Source organism: Procambarus clarkii, chromosome 48, assembly GCF_040958095.1.
Source record: "Procambarus clarkii isolate CNS0578487 chromosome 48, FALCON_Pclarkii_2.0, whole genome shotgun sequence".
Taxonomy (NCBI): Eukaryota; Metazoa; Arthropoda; class Malacostraca; order Decapoda; family Cambaridae; genus Procambarus; species Procambarus clarkii.
The window spans coordinates 32,402,002-32,415,393 of NC_091197.1; the positions used below are offsets into that span (position 1 = coordinate 32,402,002).

At 42.7% G+C, this 13,392-nt stretch overlaps 1 protein-coding gene across 1 annotated transcript in view; it reads right to left on the reverse strand.

The window, feature by feature from the left end:
- cos (kinesin-like protein costa) overlaps positions 1–13,392 on the reverse strand; it is a gene marked incomplete in the record, with an annotated part of 235,189 nt that overhangs the window by 76,903 nt on the left and 144,894 nt on the right. The window contains 2 exon segments of the mRNA XM_069302674.1: positions 5,099–5,238; positions 8,429–8,569. Of these exon segments, the coding sequence (XP_069158775.1) occupies positions 5,099–5,238; positions 8,429–8,569 (281 nt within the window).

The window sequence follows — 13,392 nt, forward strand, 5'->3', positions numbered from 1 at the left end:
GCAAGAAAGGAGATAAGCCTCTGCTTCGGTCACGTGCTCTTAAGATATCCTGAGGCAAGAAGTTTCAGTGATGATTGCCAGATGCAGGCTACTATTTCATCATACAACTAAGCTGTTATTTCGTTCTTGTAGTGTAGTAGAACATTAATTATCATTTATTTGATGATCTTCAATATAAGATCTAATATTCCATATAAATTCTTTACCATGTGATTTATTATTGATACGCATTAGTATCTCATTAGATTATTATTGATGCGCATTAGTATCTTATTAGTTTATTATGGGTATGCATTAACATCTCATTATTTGTGCTAGAAACACATTAGTTTCTCTGTACTAATCAACCCCCCAAAGTTTGTGGTGTGAGTCTGCTCAATATTTCATTTTATTCTATAGTTCATTTATTGCTTTAATATTTTCATGAGTAAATAATCAAGAGACCCATAGGCACTGATTCTCTAATTTAATTTCAATTTATTTCCTTATATTATTTCCCTTTTTTTCTAAAGGGTGGTCCTTCGATATTATTGAAATTTATTAGTATTAGTCTGAGTTAGATTTTCCCACAGTGTCATGCACTTCTTGAGCCTTCTGAAGATGCTTTCAGATTAACTCTCAGAGTACGTGGGGCGTCTCGCTCAGTTTTTCTAGTGCCTGGTCCCACATTTCTTAAGTTTTTCAGATCACTTTGTGCAGCCTGCAGTGATATTGGATAGTCCCTCCTTTTTTGGGTGATTGAGTTTTCCAAGTGGACCTCCTCCTCTTGTCTTCATTGGGTCATCTTGGAGTGGGTGTTCTGGGGTGATTATATCACCCACTTCCCTTTGATTGGTTCCACCTTTTTCTGGAGACAAATTGGGTTCTCCAGGTCTCCAGTTCTTCCTTGCTCTGTCCGGATTGAACTGGTAGCTTCCTTACCTGGTTGATACCTGGTTGATGGGGTTCTGGGAGTTCTTCTACTCCCCAAGCCCGGCCCGAGGTCAGGCTTGACTTGTGAGCGTTTGGTCCACCAGGCTGTTGCTTGGAGCGGCCCACAGGCCCACATACCCACCACAGCCCGGTTGGTCCGGAACGTCTTTTAGAAAACAGTCTAGTTTTCTCTTGAAGATGTCCACGGTTGTTCCGGCAATATTTCTTATAATCGCTGGGAGGACGTTGAACAGTCACAGACCTCTGATGTTTATACAGTGTTCTCTGATTGTACCTATGGCACCTCTGCTCTTCACTGGTTTTATTCTGCATTTTCTTCCATATCGTTCACTCCAGTAGGTTGTTGTTTTACTGTGTAGATTAGGGTCCTGGCCTTCCAGTTTTTCCATGTGTATATTATTTGGTATCTCTCTCGTCTCCTTTCAAGTGAGTACATTTGGAGAGCTTTGAGACGATCCCAATAATTTAGGTGCTTTATTGCGTCTATGCATGCCGTATATGTTCTCTGTATTCCCTCAATTTCAGCAATCTCTCCTGCTCTGAAGGGGGAAGTGAGTACTGAGCAGTACTCGAGACGGGACAACACAAGTGATTTGAAGTTGCTCTCCTTTTTTAGATGACCCCATTGTTCTGGGTCCATCTCATCGTTGAGTAAGTGGCTTGCTTGCCTCCCTAGACCTTCTGGATGCATCCTGGCATGCTCCAATACGTCCCAAGTTCTAGGACTAGTTAACTTTGTCGTGGGGCAACATTGTCCTGTTATCGGGTCCTCCCATTTGGACTCTGGATCCTCATGTTTTACATAATGACTTTTGACTTTGACTTTGACTTAAAGTCAAGTCTTTGTCTTCTTGGTTTCTGAGTCCTGGACTACCTCAACAAGTAGCTGGTGTGGGCTCCCCAGCTGGTCTGCGTGTCTGCTGGCCAAGGTTTGGGTTCTATTCAGGTTCCTTGTGGGCTGGCAGAAGTTCAATTTGTTCTGGCTCAGGTTCAGACATGGCTGGGCCTCGTTTGGGACTCTCGGTCAGCTTCACTGGTCCTGCCTCCGGCAGTCTTCCACTACTGCAGCACCGCCTTCCCTCTCCCTGGAGGGCGCTTGACAGCTGAGTAGACAGCTATTCGGATTCGAAGTCCTGAGGTTCCGGGTTCAATCCCCGGTGGAGGCGAAGACAAATGGGCAAAAAGGTTCCAAGTATTATTAAAAGATATGATTAATAGGAACGTTATCCCCACAGAAAAAAATCAGAAAATACAATTGACAATTTACTACAAAAACAAGAAAATGGCCAATCTACTCATGAAAAACTCTCCAGACACCAAACATAATGCCTTGAAAGAAACCAACAGTCGTCTATGCCTTCACATGCCCACTTGGGAACTGTCAGCCCCAAAGATCTCAGTATATAGGCAAGACAACAACGTCTCTTTCTAGGCAATTAACAATGCACAAACAACAGGGGTCTATCAAGAAACATATAATCTCTTCTTACAACCAGACCATCACCAGAGAAATTTTGACAAGCAACACAGAAATCATGAATAGATACAGCAATAGCAGGAGATTCGACATCAGTGAGGCCCTTCACATCAAAAAGTCAATATCAGCAATCAACAGCCAATTAACACATAACTATATTCTACCCACATCAAGACCCTGAACCAACATAGAAGCAGCAAGAGCAATATAACAATATAGAAGCAGCAAATATGCAATATACCCATTGTTTCGTGTTTTGTCTTTTCTCACTTCACCCAAAAACATTTGTGTTATATCACCTCACCTAAAAAATTAATATAAGCATGAAATGATGCGTGTAAAAACCTGTCTTTGAAAATATGAGAAGTCCCTTGCGAAATGCTTTTAGGCGTCGGACCATAAATAAAAATGAGAAAATGAACTTTGGAGAGTTAATTCTTCAATTACCCCTGACAGTGAAGGAAAACGTAAGAAATATTGAGAAGATTCGTGTTAGAATCATTAATCTTAACCTTTCGGTCATATTCAACAACATTATATAATCAACATTATATATTGTTGTCAACACCAACGGCCTTGATTGGACGAAACGTTCCACAACATAGAGAACATAGAGAACAACATAGAGGTGGTGAGGTGGCATAGAGGTGTCTAGAGACAAAGTGGAAAAAATGCTCAAGGAGCTAAATAAGAACAAAGCAGTTGGTCCAGATGGAGTTTCATCATGGTTCTGAGAGAATGTGCACCTGAGCTCAGCATTCCTCTTCAGCTGATTTTTCAGGCATCCCTGTTTACAGGAGTTGTAGCTGATGTGTGGAAAAAGGCTAACATAGTTCCAATCTACAAAAGTGGAAGCAGGGAAGACCCCCTTAATTATAGACCGGTATCATTGACAAGTGTAATAGTCAAAATATTGGAAAAAATAATTAAAACTAAATAGGTTTAGTTTTAATTATTTAAAACCTGGAGAGAAATGATATAATATCAGACAGACAGTATGGTTTTCGATCTGGAAGATCCTGTGTATCGAATTTACTTAGTTTCTATGATCAAGCCACAGAGATATTACAGGAAAGAAGGTTGGGTCGACTGCATCTATCTGGACCTAAACAAGGCTTTCGACAGAGTTCCACATAAGAGGTTGTTCTGGAAACTGGAAAATATAGGAGGGGTGACAGGTAAGCTTCTAACATGGATGAAAAATTTTCTGACTGATAGAAAAATGAGGGCAGTAATCAGAGGCAATGTATCGGACTGGAGAAATGTCACAAGTGGAGTACCACAGGGTTCAGTTCTTGCACCAATGATGTTTATTGTTGACATAAATGATCTACCAGTTGGTATACAGAATTATATGAACATGTTTGCTAATGATGCTAAGATAATAGGAAGGATAAGAAACTTAGATGATTGTCATGCCCTTCAAGATGACCTGGACAAAATAAGTATATGGAGCACCACTTGGCAAATGGAATTTAATGTTAATAAATGTCATGTTATGGAATGTGGAATAGGAGAACATAGACCCCACACAACCTATATATTATGTGAGAAATCTTTAAAGAATTCTGATAAAGAAAGAGATCTAGGGGTGGTTCTAGATAGAAAACTATCACCCGAGGACCACATAAAGAACGTTGTGCGAGGAGCCTATGCCACGCTTTCTAACTTCAGAATAGCTTTTAAATACATGGATGGCGATATACTGAAGAAATTGTTCACAACTTTTGTTAGGCCAAAGCTAGAATATGCAGTGGTTGTGTGGTGCCCATATCTTAAGAAGCACATCAACAAACTGGAAAAGGTGCAAAGACATGCTACTAAGTGGCTCCCAGAACTGAAGGGCAAGAGCTACCAGGAGAGGTTAGAGGCATTAAATATGCCAAAACTGGAAGACAGAAGAAAAAGAGGTGATATGATCACTACGTACAAAATAGTAACAGGAATTGATAAAATTGATAGGGAAGATTTCCTGAGACCTGGAACTTCAAGAACAAGAGGTCATAGATTTAAACTAGCTAAACAAAGATGTCGAAAAAATATAAGAAAATTCACTTTCGCAAACAGAGTGGTAGACGGTTGGAACAAGTTAGGTGAGAAGGTGGTGGAGGCCAAGACTGTCAGTAGTTTCAAAGCGTTATATGACAAAGAGTGCTGGGAAGACGGGACACCACGAGCGTAGCTCTCATCCTGTAACTACACTTAGGTAATTACACATACACATACACACGGAAGAGATATATAAAGCAGAGTTTCATGAGAGACTGTAAAGTACTAAACACATTAATGAACAAATATAATTCTGTGGTTAATATTAATGATCTCTTAATGTTCTATGAACAGAACCTTACCACTTTATTTTACCTACTGTACTATGACCAAAATACTACTACTGTACAATGACCAAAATCTTATTTCTTTACTACTGCACTATGAACAAAATCTTACTACTTTACTATTGTAATATAAACAAATTCTTACTAATTTACTTCTGTACAATGAACAAAATACTACTACTTTATTCACTGTACAATGAACAAAATACTACTACTTTATTCACTGTACAATGAACAAAATACTACTACTTTATTTACTGTATAATGAACAAACTACTACTACTTAACCTTACCTACTGTACTATGAATAAAATCTTACAACATCAATAATGTACTATGAGCAAACCCTTACTTGGTATCTCCCTGTTGAGATATGTCTGCCACTTTTTCCAAGGTTGCCAGCTTTTTCTGATAATGCGCTATCTGCTTTTTAAGTGAATCGACGCGGCTGCGAAACTGACCTTTGTCTGGGGAGTCTCCCTCTCGAAGCTCCTAAAAGATGGGGTCATTTAAACTAACTTTAATATACTTAAATCTTAAACTAAAATTGATGTTCATCATCATTATTACAGTACATTACTCCAATTCTCAAGTCATGGTGAACAATAACAAGAAAGAAATGCCAAAAAGTGTTGGAAAAATAAAACTAAAGTTATTAATATTTTACAAATTGCAGAGCATTATGAACAACAATAGCTCTCATGAGCGGATAAGTACAAAGAAAACATACAATCTTCGCAAAACGTCAGCAGTGAATGTAAAAACTTCTCTTTCTGGTAGAGCAATCTTGCTGAGATGGCTTCCCACAGCTGATGTCACATCAGTCATAGGAGTGATGTTTGGTCTACAGCGGACCAGAGCCACAATCTGGCCCCCCTAATAGAGGCACAAGGAGTGGAACTGGGAATTGTTACAATCATCCACAATGTGAAAATATCCAGAAAGTCGGCAAAGCAATACAGAAAACTACATGGTCCATTAAACATGAAGCACCAAAATGCCCAAATGACTCTGCAAACGATTCATTCAAAACAAATGGTTTTCTCAAAACTACTGTAACCCCGCAATTATCTGGGATTCAAACATCCGGAAAACGCCCTTGTACTGCCAAAATCGTGAACGGATAAAGTTCTCAATATCCGGCCAAAATGGCCATGGGAGCTGGATAAAAGCTGGTTTAGCCGGATAAAAATTCGGCTGTACCGTATTAATCCCGTCTGCCTGTGGCTCTAGATGCGAATGTGGAGGAGGGGGTGGGGTGGGGTGGGTGGGTGGTGTTGGGAGGGTGGGAGGGGATCATCAGGAGGGACCACCTGGGTACAGGAATTACCATTAATTTTAGAACAATTCATCATAGCCAAAAACAAATGAAATAAGTAGCAGTAATTATGTAATAAATAAATAAGTTTCCTAAAAACAATGTGCACAGGCTGAAGTTTCCTTCAAAAATATTGTGATTTTTTTCCTTCTGGCGGCCTACGTAACGTGCTATAGCTGCCCCAAGTGGACCCGTCCAACACTGGTTAACCCATGTGCTCCCGTCCCTCGTGTTATACCACAGTGCTGCGCTATTAGTGAAATATTTTTTTAAATTACTTTTTTATTTTCATAGTAACTTTGAACATTTTTGGCCAAGACTGTCTGGTAGCAGCATCAATCGTTCTGGAGGTGTTAAGAGGAAGAAAGTTGTCCTAACAATTAAAGACAAGTTACTGTTATACACCTCAACCAGTGCAGCATCACAGTGCTGCGCCATTAGTGAAATATTTTTTAAATTACTTTTTTATTTTCATAGTAACTTTGAACATTTTTAGCCAAGAATATGTCTGGTAGCAGCATCAATCGTTCTGGAGGTGTTAAGAGGAAGAAGGTTGTCCTAGCAATTAAAGACAAGTTACGTGTTGTTCAACCAGTGAGGCGTCACAGGCAGCCAAATGCCTTCAACAAGTGAGGCGCCACAGGCAAGCCAAGTGCCTTCAACAAGTGAAGCGCCACAGGCAACCCAATTGCTCTCAACCAGTGAGGCTTCAGCAGCTGGCAGTCAAAACTAACTTAGCTTAATGAACTGTACAATAATTTTGTGTTAATTTTATTGTTGTGTTAGTATAGGTTACGTAAATTGTTAAGAATTCTTAACTTCAAGATGTGTGAAGATGTCACTTCACACATATTAACATGTTAACTTCAAGATGTCTTGACTTCATCAGTCAAGAAGACGAACAACAACAAGGTAAGTTGAGGTTTCTAGTTGAATATTTAATAATTATATGTGGCAAGGCAATTTAAATTATGTTGTTTGTAGTATAAAAATAGTTGGAAATGGTCACTTTTGGACTCGTAGGTGAAAAAGTACCATTATCCAAAACATGTGATAATCCGGCTGGGGGTCCTTCCCATATAATCCGGATGATCGAGTGGAGACAATAGCTCAAACCCCCTAGTGCAAATGGTCACCACAAAGTTTACCCAAGTTTAGCCGAGTTTACTTGACAGCCACAAACACTAGTGGCCTCGACGAGGACAGGAAGCCAGTGGCTTGTCGAAGGTCCCCCCAAATGCCTTGATGATCTTTTCCAGTTGTACTTTAAAAGTTAACAGACTTTGGCAATTACGGCTTAGGCGGGTAGGTGGTTCCATAGGTTTATAACCCTGTGGGTGAAAAAGCATCTCCTGTTTTCATTTTTACATTGTGGCTTGTTGAGCTTGAAACCGTTGCTCCTTGTTTGTGTTAAATCTGTTTGTGTGCAAACATAACATCATTTAGGAATCTAAACAAGGAGGCTCTCAAAATCGTTACTATACACACTGCCTATGTGAGATCATTACTTGAATATGCAGCACCAGCATGGAACCCACACGATGTAGAGCATAAACAGAAACTTGAGAAAGTTCAGAGGTTTGCCACTAGATTAGTACCAGAGCTGAGAGACCTAAGCCATGAAGACAGATTACTTAAAAGAAGGATCTCTTTTATTGTTAGAGTTCTTTAAGTCTTTTCTACATTTCTTTAAGTTTTTGTAGTATTTTTTACGTCTTTGTTGTATTCTTTCTTTAAGTCTTTGTAGGTTGTGTGTGGTCTATGTTCTCCTATTCCACATTCCATAATATGGCATTTATTCACACTGACTTCCATTTGCCACATGGTGCTCTAAGCACTTCTTTTATTAAGGTCAGTTTGAAGGGCATGACAAACATCTAGGTCTCCTATCTTCCCTTAGTCTTCCCTTAGCATTATCAGCAAACATATTTGTATAGTTCTGTATTCCTGTTGGTAGATTAGTTATGTAGGCGATGGGCTATCCAGGGGCCAGATTCATGAAGCAGTTACACAAGTCTTTACGAACGTGTACATCTTTCCTCAATCTTTGACAGCTTTGGTTACATTTATTAAACAGTTTACAAGCATGAAAACGTCCCAATCAACTGTTGTTACTGTTTATAAACAGTCTCCTGGTGCTTCAGAGCTCATTAACTGTTAAATAATTGTAAACAAAGCTGCCAATGATTGAGAAAAGATGTACAGGTTCGTAAGTGCTTGCGTAAATGCTTTTGAATCTGGCCTCTGGTGTTTAGCAACAGGGAGCCACTGTGGAGCCCTCACAGAAAGTCATACAAAGTATATATTAGTATACACACAATACAGTATTAAGAATCAGGAATTCACATAAATTGCAATATATACCTTGAGCTGATTCTGTGCATCTTGATATAACTGGCGAGCTCGGTGAACTTCCTTTTCCAGCTGTCCAATCTTAGACTCACATTTTCTTTTTGTGACTTCAGCCTCCCCACCACTACGTACTAATTCACGGATGAAAGCCTCCTGTAGGTTAAAGAGGGATTTTCTTTGCTATTTATCTCAATATGCATAAAGCCAATGCCTATCACAAAACATGAGTTAATGACATATAATCGCACTATTCATGCAATATTCATATAAAAATTAAATCCAAGCTCAGCAAATTCAACCATTTGAATGAAATTTGAATTATATGAATTTTATTTCACATGATTATTTACATATTCATTTATATATGGATTACTGAAAATATGAGATATTTATAATACAGTATCAAGGCTGATGTAAACTTTATATTACCTATAGAAATTGTAAATATAATATTTTAGCTGTAGTGTGTAAACCCTGAACTCTAATAGCAAAGATGCTTGATACATTAACTATACAGAACAATGTAAATCAATGCAATAGAAAAATTTAGTGAAGTTTCTCTCAATACAGTATTTACTTGGTATATGACAAGAAATATAAAACTACAATGGCTAATTAATTTATCATTGTTAAAAAACCAGCGTTGAATGTAAAGAAACTCCATTTTCTGGATGAGCCCCGGAGGCTCCCTGGAGCTTATCGGGCTAATGTATGTTATAATAGACTGGGACATGAGCTAAGGAGTTCAGACCTACCAGGGACCAGCACCAGAACCTGGCCCCTTCAGAGAGGTTTCAGGGAGCAATGGCCCTGGAAAACCCCCTTGTGGTCGGGGTTTTCTTTATCTGCTATCGACCGGGGTTAGGCACCCAGAAAGGTAGGCATAACAAAACAAACCCCACATGGTAAAAAACTACAACAAAAAAACTGAACAGAGAGGTAGAAACTCCCTACAATCCCAAGGAAACAAGCAAACATCACACTTTACTGCCGCGCCGATCATCCGCGCAGCCTTCCCCACCCCGAGAGGGGGATGGGGGAGCCCCGGACCTACCGCGCTGGCTGCCTAGCTTCAGTTCGTAAGCTAATGTCAACCGGGATAGACGCTTCTCTGGCCTCAGTTTCCTAGGCGGTGTTTGCCTTGTGTGGCGTTCTCTGCCGTGTGTTGTGTTGTGCGGTGGCCAGGGGTACCTCATCAGTGCCGGGGCTGCATGCACTTAGGGGCTTCCTTCCCTAAGCGCCCTGTGAGTACTGCCCCTGCGTGACAGGGTTATCTTCCCTGGGGCGTTCGGGAACCATTCCCGTAGAGGTTCTTGCTGCTCACCATTTGCCTTGCCCTTGGGGCCAGCTGGAGCTTGGGGCCCTTGTTTGGCCCTGGGTAGGGAGTGGTATTGTGCTGGTTAGGGCGTCAAGGTGTGACGCGGCGACCGGTTCCTGATGCCTCTGGAGACGGTGTACTTTTGCAGGGGTTTTCTTTTGTTTTTACTTCCATTTGCCTGGTGGGGGTCTGCCTAGTGTGGCTATAGTTCCACTGGTAGTATTTGGTGGCCCTCTGCTAAGCCCCATGATTGTACACGTCACAGGGGTTTTCAGTACTATCCTCTACCATCTTGTTATTTTTGGGTTTCTTAACCGGTTAGCAACACCTTGCCCGGGCTTCCCGTAGCAGTCAGCCTACGGGCCCTGGAAACCCCTGTCTGGGCTCGGTGGCCCATTGAATGTGTCTTCCGGGTTCCAACCCATCTTGTACGGGATCGTTGGTTGCTGTGCCCTTGTCTCCGGGTGACAGTCGCCACTTTTACCTCCGTCATGTTGCCTGTTGGGTCACTGACACCTTGACCCAGAGTCTTGCGAGAGATTCTCTGCTTGTTCTCTAGTACTCTCCTGATGTTATTACTGTTCAGAGTACAGGCAGCATCCGTGTTGCAAGCTAGGTTAGGTTGCTGCAACGTGTTAGGTTGGTTTCCCACTCGGATGCCCCGAGGCCGCCCCGTTTTGGTTAGGTGCTGTTCGCCGCTTTCCCTCCCTGTTCCTGGCTCCGGACCGTCTGCGGGTTTCGGGGTCGGGGATGAGTTTAGTTGGGGCCGAGACTCTGGCGGTTTTCGGGGGCTGCCCCGTTCGGCTTGGGGACGGAGGTTTTTGGGCCTGTTCCTCCTGCCAAGGCTTCTGGGTCTTACCAGCGGCCCTTTCTTGCTGCCTTTCCCATGGACTCTTCCCTTTTTTTAAGGGCGGAGGGCTTGGAGGACGGCTCTGGCCTGGGGCCTCTGTTGCTGGTTCCCGGGGCTGTGGGGGATGCCTGCTAGCAGGTCTGGGGCAGTTTGCTCCTGTCTGGGTTTTCTGCTTTTGGGCGGAGTTTTTCGCCCATCCATTCTGCTTGCTTCCCACTTTTGCTGGCGTGTTTTTGTATCTTTTGCGTCGGTCACAGCCCTTTGTTCTAATGGCCATTTTCTTCTGCTGGTTTCCCCGGCATGGCCACCAGGCCACGCCGTTTGTTTTGTTATGCCATCCAGGGCGGCGTTGCGGTTTGTTTACATGCGCCTAGGTGTGTGAACGAGCGTCTTGTGTGAGTTTTCACCCTTTCTCAGGGGTTTTATTCTCGTGTTGTCATCTGTTTGCTTTTCTGGTGTTTTCTGCCTGTTTCCTGTTCCTCTGGGAACGTTTCAGTGTTGATTTTACACCGGGTTTTCCATTTTGCCTGTTTTGGGTCTGGGCCCTTGGATTTGAGCTCAGTGTCCCTGGCTGTTATGCTTGCTCCCACACATTGTCCCTCAGTTTCCCTGGGGGTTCTCTCTAGGGGCTGTTCTTTGCCTTTCTGTGGTGTATCTCCGCCAGCAAATGTGGTGGTTTGGGCTTCCCCTGGTTCGATTCCGGGTTCCTTTGGGTTCTTTGGTTTCGTTCTGGAGGTTTCTTCCTCTTGGGCCTCCCTTTGTGGGTTCATGAGGCTTTGTTTCCTCGTGTGTGACCCGGTTCTGCCTTCTGGAGTTCCGGGGTCTTCCTAGCTTGCAGACTGATCTTTTTGGGTCTTGGCATGTGTTGTGGTCGTGCTGGGACTTTGAGGTTTTGTTGTCGAGGTGGGCCTTTTGATGCAGTTTTGTGCCTTCTTCGCCTGGCCGGCGTGGTGCTCTCTGCTCGGCGTCTTGTAATTTTCTTTTCACGTGTATATGTATATGTGGTATATACCACGAATATGTGGCAGACGCATTTGAAATGCAAAAACATGGTACCAGTCCCGTATGGTCATTCTCGTATTCGAAGTGTTTATAAATACAGAGTGGTTCTACATCCCTGGTTTAAAGTACATTACCAACCTTACCTTGTGATGATTTTGGGACTTAGCATCCCCACAGCCTGGTCGTCAACCAGGCCTCCTCGTTTAGGCCTGGTTGGACGACTGGTCATTTAGGCTGTTGGACGCGGCTGCTCGCAGCCTGACATATGAGTCACAGCCTGGTTGATCAGGTATTTTTTGGAGGTGTTTGTCAAGTTCTCTCTTAAACACTGTGAGGGGTCAACCAGAGAGCATCCATAAAGTCAACAACAAATACAGACCACTGTTATATTCAAAGAGACTGAAGCCCCAAAACCACAAAACAAACTCCCGTAGCAATGTAAACAAATGATTGAATCTCTCTCGACTTGAATGGGAGGGGTTATCTTGAGGTTATCTTGAGATGATTTCGGGGCTTTAGTGTCCCCGCGGCCCGGTCTTCGACCAGGCCTCCACCCCCAGGAAGCAGCCCGTGACAGCTGACTAACACCCAGGTACCTATTTTACTGCTAGGTAACAGGGGCATAGGGTGAAAGAAACTCTGCCCATTGTTTCTCGCCAGCGCCCGGGATCGAACCCAGGATCACAAGTCCAGCGTGCTGTCCGCTCGGCCGACCGGCTCCCTATTATTAATTAAGTGAATTAAGGAGCCACAGGTGCTCACACATAAAGAAGTAGTCTGTTATATACAATGCTGGTTTTCTTGGGGTAGCCCATTATGGCTCCGTGAAGCTAACTACCTATGAAAAAGAAAAACAGGGACTTAACAGGGAGGAGAAACTGTGGGAAGATATAGCAAAGGAGAGACTCCAGGTTGAGAGACACGACTCAAGGCAACACAGGTACGACGTAGCCTGGAAACACTAAGTACCACTGCAAGAGGAGTGTATTTCCAAACATTACGTCCATAACTGTAGACTACAGGCTACCTAGCTTGTGGCGTCCTTGTGGAGATTCTGGGGATAAAAGGCCCCGAGGCCTGGTTTCTGACCAGGCCTCCTGGTTTGTCACCTGGTCAACCAGGCTGATGGACATGGCTGCTTGCAGCCTGACATATAAATCACAGCCTGGTTGATCAGGTATTCTTTGGAAGCAAATTTAACCTGGCAAAAGCTCACAAAACAAGTGGAAGGGGTGGGGCAAATTACAGCATGCTTGTTTCAAGAGAGTCAGTCTTTTGTTTACATTGTTGAGGGAAATCAATTGGCAGGCTGTGAGTCTTCAATCTCATAAACCCAACTGTGGTTTGTATTGATTTGCTGACTTTCTGGATGCCTTCCCTGGTGAGATGCCGAAGTGTCAGCTGCTTCCTGCACCTCTTGTAAGGGAGGAGGAGGACCAGGTTTTGGATCTGGTCCCAGGAGGGCCGAACTGAACTCCATGGCTGATGCAATCTAGTAGTTGGGGACCATCTCAGTGAGGTGGTTTCATAAAGCTACAAGGGGCTCCACCTAGACAAACTGTCTAAAAATTTTGACTTTTACACGAGAATAATTTTTTTTTTTTTTTTTTTTGCAGGGATATTCCTGCGTGAGTCCTAAGCCTCTGGCTGGCCCACCAATTGTTGCTTGTTTCTGTTTTACTTGGGCGGAGTATGAGTATTTATGACTCGTATGGTTGCTAGGGTAAGATTTTGTCCCACGTGTTTAACAACTTCTTCTGCTCTGTTGAATCTAAGTTGAAATCTTAATGGGTTTGTAACTCTGCA